The following is a 15,062-nucleotide window of genomic DNA, read 5'->3' as shown; positions in this document are numbered from 1 at the left end:
AGAGACCATATCAAAGTTTTTAATTCACTTTTTTCGATGACGTCAACCGGTGGGAGAGTATGTTCGGAATTAAATGATAGTCGTGGTCCGTATGCCTTTCGCTTGAATGGACACAACCATCATAGAATTGGCTCTCTGATTCCAACTCATGATGATGGTCGGCCTAGATTTGCGCAATTATATATTTATGACACGGCCCATGAAATTGATAATCGCTTTTATGCTTTAAGAAACTGTGTTCCATCATCTTCTGATGAATCCATTTTTCGTTCGTTGGTGGTTGACTTGCTGGCCATGCTTGATGAAAATAATGTATTAGTACAAGCGTTTAGGATGGCTAGGGAAAGGTTTGATGATTCGTCTAGGCAACCAGTTAGACTTCGCTTGCTTGGCACACGAAATACACAGGCTCGTCAATATAATTTACCCACAGCTTCCGAATTGGCTGCATTAATTCCAAGTGATGGTAATCCAACTGACTCGCGTGACATCCTTATTCAAGAGCGAGATACTTATACTACAAAACGCATTTCGGAGCTGCACCCAAGTTACATGTCTTTGCAATATCCGTTGCTCTTTCCTTATGGAGAGGATGGGTACCATCCAAACATTCCCTTATCACGTAATACGTCGGCAAGGAGGAAAAGCATATCTTTAAGGGAATACTATCGGTATCGTTTACATGTTAGGGATACTGAAGCTAGAACGTTGCACTTATCTGGCCGTTTGTTTCAGACGTATGTCGTTGATGCTTATAGTGCTGTTCTAGAGAGTGAATTAGATTGGTATAGGCGAAACCAAGCTACGATTCGTTCAGATCTATATAACGGATTGTATGATCATGTATGTAATGGAGAAACAACGTGTGAGTTTGTTGGACGCAGGGTTATTCTACCAGCGTCATTTACTGGGGGGCCAAGGTATATGCTACAACAATATCAAGATGCAATGGTGATTTGCCGTTGGGCTGGGACACCAGATCTTTTTATTACCATGACTTGCAACCCGAGATGGCCTGAAGTTGACCGTCACATTAGTGCTACCACACCTGGGCGGACAACATCAGATAGACCAGACATTCTTGCACGCGTTTTTAAAATTCGGCTTGATGAGCTTATTAAAGATTTAAGGAAAAAAATCATTTTGGCAAGACGAAGGCTGGTACGTTACTTATTTTTTTTAAGTTTACCTTCTTTAATTGAACATATATTTCATTATTCATAACTAAAAAATATGTTTTGCTTAATTTGTAGTTATTTACACAATTGAATTCCAAAAACGTGGACTTCCGCATTGTCATGCTTTGCTTTTTCTAGAACCTGTGGATAAGATTGGTACAACGGAAGATATTGATAGATATATATCCGCTGAACTTCCTTCTGAATTGCAAGATCCTGCTGCTTTTGCAGTTATTAGCAAGCAAATGATGCATGGACCATGTGGTGAACTAAATCCATCCAGTCCTTGTATGCATAATCAGAAATGTACGAAAGGGTATCCAAAGAACTATTGTGATGAAACATTTATAAGAAATGATGGGTGGCCCTGTTATAAAAGGCCAAACAATTCAAGAACAGTCCGGGTTGGTAGTCAAGATATTAGGCTTGATAATCGATATGTGGTTCCTTATAACCGTGACTTACTTGTCAAATATGGTTGCCATATAAATATGGAGTGGTGTAACCAGGGTATGTTGGTTAAGTACTTATTCACGTATCTTAACAAAGGTCCAGATCGTGCAACTGCAGTCTTGGAAGGTCCTAACAGTAGAACGTCTTTTGCATCGTTGTTACGAAACGAAAATGAAATTGAAGAATATATAAATTGTCGGTACATTTCAGCGATAGAAGCGTGTTGGAAGCTGTTTTCATTTGACATGAATTACCGTTCAGTTGCGGTTGAAAGACTACCATTCCATGAAGAAGGTTGTAATAGAGTCTATTTCCGAGATGATGCTGATGTTGCTGATGTAGCACAACGATCAACATCTGCCTTTTCTAAGTTCACTGCATGGATGGAGGCAAATCGGAATCACCCAGAGGGTCGGAATTTAACCTACGTTGAGTACCCAACTCATTACACGTGGCATGAAAAGGATAGGCAATGGATGCCAAGGTATGGTGGTAATACTATTGGTCGCATTTATCATGTGAATCCTTCTATGGGTGAGAAGTATTATCTTCGTTTGTTATTAAATGTTGTTCGCGGTCCACATAGCTTCAAAGAAATTCGTACAGTTGACGGTGTCGAGTATCCAAATTATATGTTAGCTTGTAAAGCACTAAGTTTGCTTGGAGACGATGTTGAATGGGTTGAGGATATACGTGAAGCCTACCAGTGGAAGTTAGGGAATCAATTGCGTGAGTTGTTTGTGACGATTCTTTTATTCTGCACAGTTAGTGATCAGTCGAAGTTATTTTATGACTGTCTTGAATACTTATCCGAAGATGTTGCTTTCAAACAGAGAGCACTTCTAGGTAACCAACTTGTGGTGTTCACGGATGAGGAGATACTTAACTACACGTTGGTTGAGATAAATTCAATTTTAAACAATCACAACAAATCATTGGCCGACTTTCCAACTCTACCTCAGCTTGATCCTCATTTAACGGATGATGGTTCCAATGGGTTGATTATTGCTGAAAAAACATATAATGTGCAAGAAGAAGCTGTGAAATTCAATGAGCTACATAGCGGGTTAAATGCTTTTCAAAGGCAAGTGTTTGATGCTATACTTGATTCAGTGAATAACAACAATGGTGGCGTTTTTTTGTATATGGCAGCGGAGGGACAGGTAAAACGTACTTGTGGAGAACACTTATTGCTTGCCTTCGTTCACGTAGGAAAATTGTATTATCCGTTGCATCGTCCGGAATTGCATCTATGTTGTTACCTGGGGGTCGTACCGCACATTCACGGTTTCGCATTCCTATAGATATTGAAAATGATTCATGTTGTTCGATCGACTACGGCAGCAACCTTGCTCAGTTAATCAACGCTGCTGATCTAATAATTTGGGACGGAGCACCTTTACAACACAGGTATGCATTTGAGGCTGTTGACCGAACCTTTAGAGATGTTTGTCGTGATAACATGGTTGACGCTCGGCATCGAGTATTTGGGGGAAAAGTTGTGGTTCTTGGAGGTGATTTTCGTCAAATTTTACCGGTTGTTCCGCATGCCCCACGTAGTCAGATTGTCGCGTCTGTTGTTAACAAGTCAGACACAATATGGAATGCATGTAAGGTATTTCATTTGACGACTAATATGCGCTTACAGAATGCAAATATCAGTGGAGATTCGCTTGAAAAAATGAAAAGGTTCAGCAATTGGATCTTGGCCATGGGGGCCGGTCGCTTGCCTACAATTTCATTGGTGGGGGAAGATGAACCTACGTGGATCAAAATGCCTAATGATCTTTTAATCCCGGTTTCTGAAAATCCGATTGGTGCAGTGGTTTCCAATACCTTTCCTGATATTTTAGAGAGAGTCAATGACATTCACTATTTAAAAGAACGCTGCATTTTGTGCCCAACGAATGATGAGGTCGATAAGATCAACCTTCACGTCCTTGAAAAAATGCCAGGTGAACTTCAAGAATTGTTAAGTGCTGATGAAATATGTCAAAGCACAAACAACTATGACGAGATGTGTGCTTTGTATCCACCTGAGTTTCTTAACACGTTGAATTTTTCTGGGATTTCAAACCATAGGTTACAGTTAAAGATCGGTGCACCGGTTATTTTGATGCGCAACTTAAATTTGCAAAAGGGCTTGTGTAATGGTACACGGTTGGTGGTTACACAAATTAGTCGGCGTGTTATTGAGGCAGTAATTATTACCGGTACACATGTTGGCGAAAAGGCATTTATTGGTAGGATCGATATGACTCCAACGAATACATGTTGGCCTTTTTCTTTTAAAAGAAGGCAGTTTCCAATAAAGGTTTGCTTTGCTATGACTATCAATAAAAGTCAAGGGCAAACTTTTAAACATGTTTGCGCGTATCTGGTAAATCCTGTCTTTACACATGGTCAGCTATACGTCGTTGCATCCCGTGTCACGTCTCGTGATGGCCTAAGGTTTTACATTGACAATACTGGGAAGTGCAATAACAACCTCACAAGGAATGTTGTTTACAAAGAAGTGTTCTACAATTTACCATCTGTAGCAACACGTGGTGTAATGTAGTCGCTGGTTGGTAATTGTATAGTTTTGAATAAATATGGACTATTTTCTTTTCATGGTATAAAAGGTGGTATTTTACTGTGTACTCAATATTATTGTTCTTGTCACTAATGTATTCGTTTAACGTGTGTATTTGAAAATATTGTCTTCATGTTTACCATATTTGTGTTTACTCATGTTTCACCAACTTTTCAGGTTTCCCATCACCATAGATAACTTTTTTGTTCATCCCTATGATATGTTGTACCGTCCTTTGCGACGTTGTAAGTATCTTGAATTTTCGCGGTGGACGAGAGTCGCTGCTTCGTCTATTGAACCGTGGTTGTTTAAACGCTATGTTTTTGATTTGGCTCCATTTGAGGATCTCACCAAACGCATAAATGATGATCACTATCTGACAGGTTTTACCGATGACGCTATCATTTGTTTTTATCTACATCATTATGTGTAACTTTCTTTTAAATGTAGATGTTTTTGGGGTACTACGCGCATGGGGTCCTGTTAACACTGAATCTTCAAACGTTCAGTCATGTAATCGGGAGATTCGTCACATAGTTTTATCTGATGAGCGGTAAATTTTATTGTCCTTTTTCTTTGTATATGTTAGTTATATAATGTAACTATGTTTTTTTTTCATTGTTGCTTTAAACAATATAGTGGCAACAAACTTAATGTTACGTTATGGGGCAAAGCTGCTCTCAAGTTTACTGACGAGGCTATCCGCAGTTATGGAAATAATCAAATTTTGGTTATTTTGACCGGTTGCAAGGTCCGAATGTTCGACGGTATGTTTTTTCTAAAATACTATGTATTTTCATCAGTTAATATTTCAACCTATATATAATAGTGTCAAATTATACCAGGGGGTCCGTGTTTAGTGTCAACGGTTGCCACTGAACTTTATCTCAATCTGGATTTCCCTATTGTCATTGAGGCCTTCAAAAACATGTACAGCAATTCTTTCCTAATTTTCCGTTCATTGTAACAAACGATTAGTCTACTTGTAAATACTAACTTTATTTATTTATTTATGTTAACAGTGTAGTGCCGCCTGTTATGTTCACATTGGATGATCAAAGCAACGAGGACATGTCTGTTGTTAGTGTATTTGACATCTATAATTATATTAAAGATGGTCTTGCTAAGGTATTGTTAGTGCTTTTTAGTCTACAACCAGCAGCTTTTACCATGGTCATGCCTAAATTTCTTCATATCTTTTTAAAGGGAAAAATGTACAATGTTGAAGGCACAATAATTGGTGTTGATTTGGAGGAGGATTGGAAGTACGTTCGGTGTACCATATGTCGTAAGAAGACGACTTTTTCAGATGCACGCTACCTTTGTTTGAAATGCAATAGATATGTCGTCAATCCCCGTCATTCGTAAGTTTCTGTAGGATTTTAAAACTAGGGATCACCTCGGTAACAAACAGTACCTAACAGCCCCACAACTGGGTAGCGGTACCGATACCTAATGTACTTGGTACGGTACGTTTCAGTTCCTGATCGGTACATATATTTGTCGACATAAATTGGTAAAACCGGTTTCGACCAATAACGTAAGCGGCACCGGAAAAGTTTCGTCAGTTTGTATTGATTTGGTACCGATAAAGTACCCGTTCAGTTGATTCGGACATTCGGTACCGGTTCCGGTTGATACATTAATACTGTGGTCTTACACACAAAGGGTTTTGACTATTATTCGTGGATCTGACTTTTTTATTCTTATATATTGTTATCGGTTTTCTTTATTTAGGTATAAACTGGCTGTTCAATTATGGAACCAAGAAAAAGAGATTACATGTGTTCTCTTTGACGATGCTGCAAATCTTCTTCTCGGACTTACGGCTGAACAATTGATTATAAAGACCTTATCAGAGGTATATTTTTATATATTATCATGTACTAATTATGACATATATGTCTTTGGATCTTTATACTTAAAAATGGCCATGTCTATATACTCATTCATGATTTTTTTTTCATGCTTATGTTATCTTTTTTTTCTAATTTATAATACTTTGTCTTGGTGTTTTTATAGGGTGCTAATGATCCGTATTGGATATATGAATTTCTGATGGACGCTTTATGTGCTCGGCATGTGATTTTTAGGATAAGAGTTGATGATTACAATTTGGCACCTACTTACAGTCCACGCTTCACCGTATCAAAATACTTGGGTGACGATATTAATAATCTTGCTACCACTTTACTTCCTTCAACATGTCCTTCTGCTGATGTTCTCCATGACGAAGCTAGCGAGTTTTTATGTCGGATCAATGATGATGAATGGGACATGATACACGAGTCATTATGGGGACCACGTATTTTGCCGACAGAATCTAAAACGTCGTTGTCATCGGTAATTCATTTCACGTGTAAATCAACTTCCTATATATACTTTTTTTTGTTTATTCTTAATGTGTGTGTAATACCTTTAGGCGATTGTTGATACGGAACATGAGGTTGATTATGCTAATTCTCAGTTTGCCCCAACAAATGATCCCAAAAATACGCCAAATTTGTCAGATGCGGACCAGACGACAACTCAACAAGAAGAAAATACGTCATCGGTAATCTTTTTTATATCTAAAAACCTTTGTGCATATACTTTATATTGCTTACATTCAAATTTGTGTAACAACTTTAGGTGGTTGATAACGTGGAACATGAGGTCGACACTGGCAATTCTAAATGTTCCCGGGTAGATGATGCTAGATGTACACCAACTTCATCAGATGTCCACAATGCAACAAGTCAAGAAGAATGGTAGTTGTTTTTACATGTAAACAAACTTCATATTTATACTTTCTATTCCTTGCTTTCATACTTAACTTTCAAGTGGTTGTTGATGTGAACCATCAGGATGCGTCAGTAGACGATGCCAAAAATATCCCATCTTTGACAAATGAGCATCGTGCATCAACTCAACAAGTCGAAAAGAGGCTATCTTCGAGGTTAAAGAGGACGATCCAAAAGCCGAGAAAATTGAAGCAGTAAACCACGTTTGATTGTTATAACACTTTTCCACCGTGTTGTTTAACATTTACTTTTGCATTAAAACGACAATATTTCAAGTTTTATCTCTCTATCAGTTTTATTTTATATTGTTTCTGGTTGTACACCGTTCACGTAGGTTTTCCTTTTATAAATTAGAGCAAAATGCAATTTGCGTCCTTTTGATATGTGTGAAACATCAACCTGAGCTCGTAAATTTATTATTTGGTTTTTTTAGCCGCTGAGCTTATAAATTCATAACAGTTTGAGTCCTCCGTTATTAAAAAAATTATTTTCAGAAAATCCATTGTAGTGACATAATTGTCATTCCCATGTTACCCTATTTTTATATGATACCCCTTTATTCGTTTCACATGAAAAACTTTAAACACTCCAATTCATCAAATGTAAGTAAATAAACATACAAAGAAGCTTAATTAGTTCAGTTTCAACGATAATCACATGGTAAAATAACCTCAATTAGATTCGAAGACAATGGGTTTACTATTTTAAGTTTCTTCCACATTAAGGTAAGATATAAGACGAAATTTTTTTTGACTTTAATCAAATTTAATCAACTAATACCAGGTTGTTATAAGTTCCTTAAATGCAAAGACCAATCATTTGAAATGCTTCAAGAAAACTAACTCACGGTGCGTTCCAATCGAGCTTAAACGAGCTCAAGACTAAAAGTTAAACAGTCAAGCATCAAACATGGACAGAACATATTACTAAGTAAAACTTGGTAATCTTGACAGAACTTACAGACTCGATAACAAAAGACCGTAACATACACCGTAACATACAGCATAACATACAGCGTACCATACACCGTAACATACACCGTAGCATACAACGTAAACAAGACGTTGTACTGGTCTAACAAAATTGTGGATCTTTATTGATTGGTGCACTTCAGAATGTAGCTGATAACCCCTTTAGTGTAGCTCTTCGGTTTTCCTTGAAATTCCAGAGCTCGCTAATTACGTAGCTGCCACCGCTGGGGTTATATTCATTCAGATGCAATTGATCGTTCTCATCAATCACTTCCTTAAGTGCACCGCACAATCTTCTAGGAGGTTGTCAAGTGTTCTCGCCTTCGTAGTTTGTTTTTGCGTATCTTTACATCCGCAGCCATTCTGTACAATAAAAACATCCATAGTAAGACAAACCGAAATTCATGTACTGGTATAAATTTTCATACCTACTGTGATGAAGAAATGAACGAATGAACCTTTTTTTAATGGCTGATGTTATTTTTTTTTTCACCGTTGATCAAATATTAAAACTGCTTATTTTTTGTTCTTTAGTTAATAAGTTAAACTTTAGTTTATTCTTCTATTTCCTGTGTAAACTTTTTTCAGTTCATTACAACTATTAGTATAGCAGTATGCATCAAGGTAAAATCTTTGTGGGTTTAGAATAAGTTAAACAACAGCCTTTGTCCAGAATCTTGTGAAGGTGTGTTATCGGCTTCAAACCCCTCAACAAGGTGTGTTGTTAAACAACATTAAAAACAAAGATGAAAGTAAAGTAGACACAGAGGCATAATACTTAACCATGTAGACACAGTTAAAACACATTTATGCACCTGAAGAAAAAAACAATCTTACTAACTATACACCGATGTCAAAAGAAGCAAGTTCAACTATTGAATAAGCCCATAAGTATTAGAACACTCATATATAATGTATCAACAGGAAATTATTAACATGTATTTAGTTAAAAATTAAACAACTATTTATAATTAGTCATAAGTTCAATATAATCAAAATCAACAGAATAGTTCATGTTCTTTCATCACATAAACCTTGGCCTCACAAATAGTAGTCCATATGTTACATCTAACATTCTTCATGTAAAAACACAAGATATAAACGATTTTGAAAGTTAAGTATGCTCAGAAAGGCGTACAACAGGAACAAATATCAAATCTATGAATCGTACTAATACTTTTTCAGACTTTAATCGCAGATTTACATCCAAAAAATAATAGTAATAATAAGCATAAAAAGAAAAAAAGAAAGAAACCCCAACAAACAGGTTTCTCTTTGTGTATTGAAGAACCCAGATCAACACAAAACAAAAGTAAATGAAGGTCCATTGTTTTTTCTGATCACAACCCAACCACGAAACCCTAATTATGCCCTATACGAATCTGACCTTTGCAGCTTTGCGCGATTTAGCAGTTGAAGATGTGCACTTGCCGGAGTGGTCTCGCCGATCGGCAGTTCACCGACTTCTCTGTGTCGTAGTGTCTGTGTTTCTTCTCTCCCTCTCTCTCTCTCTCTCTGTGTGTGTTTTGATCTGATGGATTGAGGGGGACTTGATGTGTATCGAGAAAAGGAAGTAGTGGGTGGCTGTTATAATAGCCTGTTGACTATTGAGGTGCATGGAGAAAACCAAACGGTGGGTAGATTATAAATGGTGAAGCTGATGTTTATCCATAAGGGTAAATATTGTTTTTTGTATATAAATTAAAATTGTTATTTTTGTTTATAATATTCTTTAGACGGGCCATGAACAAATGGTATAAAATATTGACGTCATCCCGATCCTAATATCGATAATTCTGATCCTGACATGTTTCGGTATTGGAACTGCTATCCACATTTTGGTTTTTTCGTTATCGGTATGGTGTTGTACCGGTAAAATACCGACTTTTTCCCTCAAAATACTGATATCTAACCGAACCGACATGTTTCTGTATTGGTATCATGTATTCATGAAATTTCGGATAGGGATTATCGGTGTCGGGGCGGGATCGGGACGGGATCGGTATTCGCTCATTCCCACTTTAGTTTTGTGTTCACTTAATGTGTGCGTTTGTAATTTTTATTTTGACCTGCTTTTAAGTTTTTGGCTTCTTAAAATTTAATATGTCATTTTTGTAGTGTTTGGATAATGTTTTTGCAAAATATGTTTCACTGGTTTTAAAATTAAAAAAAAAGTTCGATTGTTGTACTATTTTCAAATAGGAGATGGAAACGAGGAAAAGGAGAAGCAAACCGAAAAACCATGAATATACATTGTCTTTGTCTGTTACCTTAGCATAACCCGTCCAACGGACGGGTATTAAACTAGTTATTAATGAAAACAAACAAATTACAAACCACTCCTTTACCCACCCCAACTAAAGGTTGCACTTGGTGAATGAAAGAAAAACAATAATACTCTCATGACTCATGAGAACTCGGGGGAAGGCAAAGGAGAAGGATCCAAGACAAGAGTGTTTCGACAATGTGGAACGACTCCGGAGGCACAAACTGGAAGAGCTTAGGAAATTGGGTAAGAATGGGGATGCCTAGGATTCAATATGGAGTCCAAGAGAAGACTCAGAGAGGAATAACTAAGAAAAGGCTACGACTTTCTTCATATTTAACCTCCCGCATAGCGATAGATTTTGGCAGACTTTCGATCAGTACAAAAATTTGGTAGATACTTTCGTTCCAGAAAAACAAAGATGCAGTTGGAAAAACGTTCGGACACTCGAGCTAGCAAAGATTAAGATTTATGGGGTAGTGATAGGAGTAAACGTCGTTAAGTATTAATTGAGACGACACTTGGAAAAAGAGTGGAGGTACTGGAGGGGGTGCCCAAGGGATATCAATGCACTTGAGACCCCATCCCAAGCCTCTGGAGGATACGACATATGGGGTCAAGAATGGAAGTGTATCCGATATCAAAGATGTCTTCCTTGGATTAGATGAGTTTTGATCAAGAAGGAAAATGGTGAATTTCAATGACATCGGGGATCTCCCGTCATTATCTAGGCGAAAGAACTCATTGTTGGGGTAATGTTGTCGTTGGAAGTGTTGAAAGTCCTTCATGAGGAAGTGTTGAAAGTGGAAATGGGATGTGTTGCAGTTAAATATTTGAGAGGGTTATGTGTGTTATTCTCTTTCTCCGATTTTGATAAAGCAAGAAAGTTTTTGGTCGAAAATGAAGTCGTGTGGTCTAACTGGTGTGATAAGTTAATTATTTGGGATGGTCAGATGTTGAAAATCAAGAGAATTACTTGGCTCTCGGTTCTGGGAGTCCATGTGGACCTTTGGGATGCAAGAGTAATAAACAAGATCTATGGGAGGTTGGGTCGCATCGTCCTGCCGACAACAACCTCCATTCTAGATGGAGCCTTATGTACCAGCGAAATCGGGGTCCTGGTATCGCATGGGAATCCCATCTCGGAGGTAGCAGATGTGACATGGGGATCTAAAAGATGGGAGGTTTGGATCTCCAATGATAGATCACAATCGTTACCACCCTCTGTCTTTGTTTGCGGAGATTTTTGGCGGATTTCGGCGGGGGTGACAAGCCAAAGGACAAAACCAGCGAATAAGGTATTGAACATACTCTGGTAACTGCGAAAGTTGAACCGGTGCCTAATTCTGGAACCCGGGAGGAAAGTATCGTAGGTAACAGTAAGGCAGCTGGCTTGGATGGTAGAGAAAAAGAAAGGGTGGAAAACTATGATGATCTTCCAAACATAAGGGACGATAGTGTGGAACCCCAGGTTATTAGGGATGAAGTCAAAAGTGGGTCCATATTCAATCTTTTGAATTTGGGTATGATAATCTTGAATATGGCCTCAAGATTGGGTTTTTGACAAAGTTGATTAGGTTGGGCCTCATGATAAGAAAAGAAAAAAACGCTTTAGGAAAAAATGGAGATCTAGGCCCAAACTTAAGATTATGAAGTCATAACTTCCAAACCTAGATTGCAAGTTGAGGGATTGGTCACATGGGAGCTTGTCAGCTTTAGAGGGTGGAGACTGTAAGTCCAGATACGAGATCACAATGATATCACACAAGCTTGTTTGGTGGCGGAATCACACAAACAAGCAATGATTCAACAAAAGAAAGGAGATGAAGTAGAATGCTTAAGATTGATGATTAGATCTTGCATACAATATGAATGTCTGATATATGTTTCCGATGTATAATGTTTTTGCATGTCAAGTCTCGTTTTTTATCATTAAATGCATGTAAAAACAAGTTACTTTGTCAAGTTTATTTGTGCAAGTTTCAGATGATGATTGGAGGCATTTTGGATTGATATAGCATCATGGAACAAAGCGGAAACATGCGGGACAAGAATGGGAAGCAAAAGAGGCAAAGCAAGGTTCAGGTGCCGTAAAATCCGCCCCTGGCCGTATTTTCCGGCCCTTCCTGGCGTTAATTGGGAACGTATCCAGTACTTGGAGCGGAAAATGAAGTGGGCAGAGCGGAAATTCCGCCCTACGCCGGAAATTACGGCCTATTACGGTTCTATGACGGTTTTTCACATTTTTGGACGATTCTAAAGGGAGGAGGTCATATTTTTTCATCTATTCTGGACCATTGGAGGCTAGGAGACATCAAGGAACAAGGAATACTCATTCAAAAAGTGTTCTAACATCAAGATTTCTCCAATTGCAACCGAAATCGCAACATATCTTCATCAAACATGATCATGTGTGGCTAAAACCCTTGTGATCACAACCAAGGGCTAGGGTTTGTATGCCATTTAGTTCAATTTGAGTTGTTTATCTATGTTGGACATGAATTCATGGTGTTTGTTAGAGATCTATGACATTTGCCAAGTTTTTATATGTTATTTCATGTGTTGATTGTTCCTAAACGTTGTTTTCTTGAATCACTTCATCTATTTTGAGTTAATTGGTGTTTAATCATTGAATGTCAAGATATATGATTGAAGGTTATGTTAACATGTTTATATTTGATGGTGATCATTTTGTGATAGCCTAATTACATCGGTGTTCAATCGTTGTAAGCTTAGATACACAAGTATAGGTCTTTCAATACTCAATTCGCATATGATGTCACAAGATTATGTCTATATAATCTACCAAACCAGATTCGCAAACTTAAATTACTAATTGTGCTATCAAACTTGATACTTGGTTGTGCTCATTGTTACTTTATTGAATTTACAATTGTAGTTAATTCTAATTTCTTAAATCAAAACACAAATCCAATTTTAAGTTTTTACCATGTTTTGCAATCGATTGAGATCTTACACCAACCACTAGCTCTTCGTGGTTCGACACCCTATTTGCCACTACTAATTTAGGGTACTTAGGAGCATATAATCTTCTTATCTTTGATCGGTACTTCGACGTCGATCAAATTTTGGCGCCGTTGCCGGGGAGCACGTGTGCTTGGTGTTTGTTTTTAGTTGATTGCTTTTCTGTTTTTGTTAAATATTGCTAAAAATCCAAAAATATCATAAGTCTTGTATCTTTTTATCCTTTGTCACGGTTGGTGTGGTGATTGCGCAGGTAGGAGTTTCATTGCATGCACACTAGACATTCTGGAAGATCATCACCATTAGCATTTGTTCCGGAGATAGGAAGATTAGAAAGGCATAACCGAATTGTCCATAGAGCAAGCTTGACTTCAAGTCCGACTTCTTCATACATTTCTGATTCTGAAGAAAGCGATACCGAAAGCACAAATATGGCAGGTGGTGAAGGTGATCCACCACTACCCGGAGTAGACACTCATTTCAGGCCGACGATCTTTAGAAACCCATCTCCAATTGTTACACCGGTTTTAAATGGGAGAGTATTTGAAATCCGGCCTCAGTACTTGGCTATTTTACCAACCTTTAGGGGAGTTGCATCAGACGAGCCTTACACACATTTGATTGACTATGCAGCAATATGTAGCACCATTGGGAAACAAGGCTTTACACCCGAAGAGGTAAAATTACGTCTTTTTCAATTTTCACTCAAAGATAGAGCTAAACAATGGTTTTCAACTTTACCATCTGATAGTATTCGAACATGGGATGAAATGCAAAGAACTTTTCTTGAGGAATACTATCCGATGAGTAAAACTAGTGAAGCTCGAAATGCTATCAAATCTTTTAGTCAACATGTTGGGGAAACATTTCATGAAGCCTTCAAACGTTTTAATGAAATGCTTAGAATGTGTCCTCATCATGACATCCCTAAATGGGATTTGGTCAAAATTTTTTATGATGGTTTAGTTACCGAGGATCAAAAAGTTGTTTTTGCATGTAGCGGTGGAACCTTTTTAACTCATGATGAGAATTATGAATGGAATTTTTTAGAAACTTTAAGTAAAGGTTTAAAAATTCAAGCTTCCGCTGATCGAAGTGTTAAACCACATCAAATTAAAGTTGTAAATGACCAACCTAGTAATGAAAGGTTTGATGCATTAGAAAAGAAAATTGATATGATTTGCCAAAAGTTGGGAAAGGATGTTTCTCTTGTTTTGCAGGTACAAGAGTTATGTGAAATATGTGGAGATATGGGGCATGTTGCTTTTGATTGCCCTATGAATTTTGGAAGTAACGAAGAAGTTAATCAAGTACACGGGGAAAGGAATATGAATTCTAACACGTATCATCCCGGATTGCGGAATCATCCAAATTTCCGATATGGCAACCCCGCTAATCAAATGAATCCTAACTTTCAAGGATCAAGTCAACAAGGTGGACAACAACAATTTCAGCCTCGTCAACAAAACTTTCAAGGTAACTATCAACGGGGGCAATTCAATAAAGGATTTAATCAAGGTTTCAATCAAGGTGGGTACCAACAAGGAATAACTCAACAACAAGGGTACTCAAGAAATTTCCAACAAGGTCAAAGTCAAAATCAAGGCCAAGCAAGTTCATCACAAGGAAATGCAAACAATGAAGGTTCAACCAAGTTAGATGAGATTTTAGGAATCCTAAAAGGGGTGGTGCAAGAACAAGAAGTTCAAGGTAAGACCGTAGGATCTCTAACCCAACAAGTTGGTCAACTAGCGGAAGAAGTAGCTATAAGACGACCGGGAAAGCTTCCAAGTGACACAACAATCAATCCACAACATCAAGGATCATCATCAAAGAGCAACAAAAATGCAC

At 37.8% G+C, this 15,062-nt stretch overlaps 2 protein-coding genes and 1 non-coding gene across 3 annotated transcripts; 2 read left to right on the top strand and 1 right to left on the bottom strand.

Annotated features, from left to right (window-relative positions):
* The first annotated feature begins 36 nt into the window (after positions 1 to 36).
* LOC118488200 lies at positions 37 to 4,763 on the top strand. The gene is made up of 4 exons (XM_035985424.1): positions 37 to 1,165; positions 1,254 to 2,715; positions 2,784 to 3,844; positions 4,657 to 4,763. The coding sequence occupies exons 1-4, from the start codon at positions 37 to 39 to the stop codon at positions 4,761 to 4,763; spliced, it is 3,759 nt and encodes a 1,252-aa protein (XP_035841317.1).
* Positions 4,764 to 5,418: 655 nt separating this feature from the next.
* LOC110919367 lies at positions 5,419 to 6,960 on the top strand. The gene is made up of 5 exons (XM_035985423.1): positions 5,419 to 5,570; positions 5,944 to 6,067; positions 6,229 to 6,549; positions 6,629 to 6,760; positions 6,838 to 6,960. Exons 1-5 carry the CDS (start codon positions 5,419 to 5,421, stop codon positions 6,958 to 6,960), a joined length of 852 nt encoding a protein of 283 aa, XP_035841316.1.
* Positions 6,961 to 14,030: 7,070 nt separating this feature from the next.
* Positions 14,031 to 14,136, bottom strand: LOC118488689. Its single transcript, XR_004885233.1, has one exon. It is a non-coding gene; the product is annotated as a small nucleolar RNA R71 (small nucleolar RNA).
* Positions 14,137 to 15,062: the final 926 nt, after the last annotated feature.

This window comes from Helianthus annuus, chromosome 16 (assembly GCF_002127325.2).
Source record: "Helianthus annuus cultivar XRQ/B chromosome 16, HanXRQr2.0-SUNRISE, whole genome shotgun sequence".
NCBI classification, from domain to species: Eukaryota; Viridiplantae; Streptophyta; class Magnoliopsida; order Asterales; family Asteraceae; genus Helianthus; species Helianthus annuus.
This window is presented reverse-complemented; position numbering and strand designations above follow the sequence as displayed.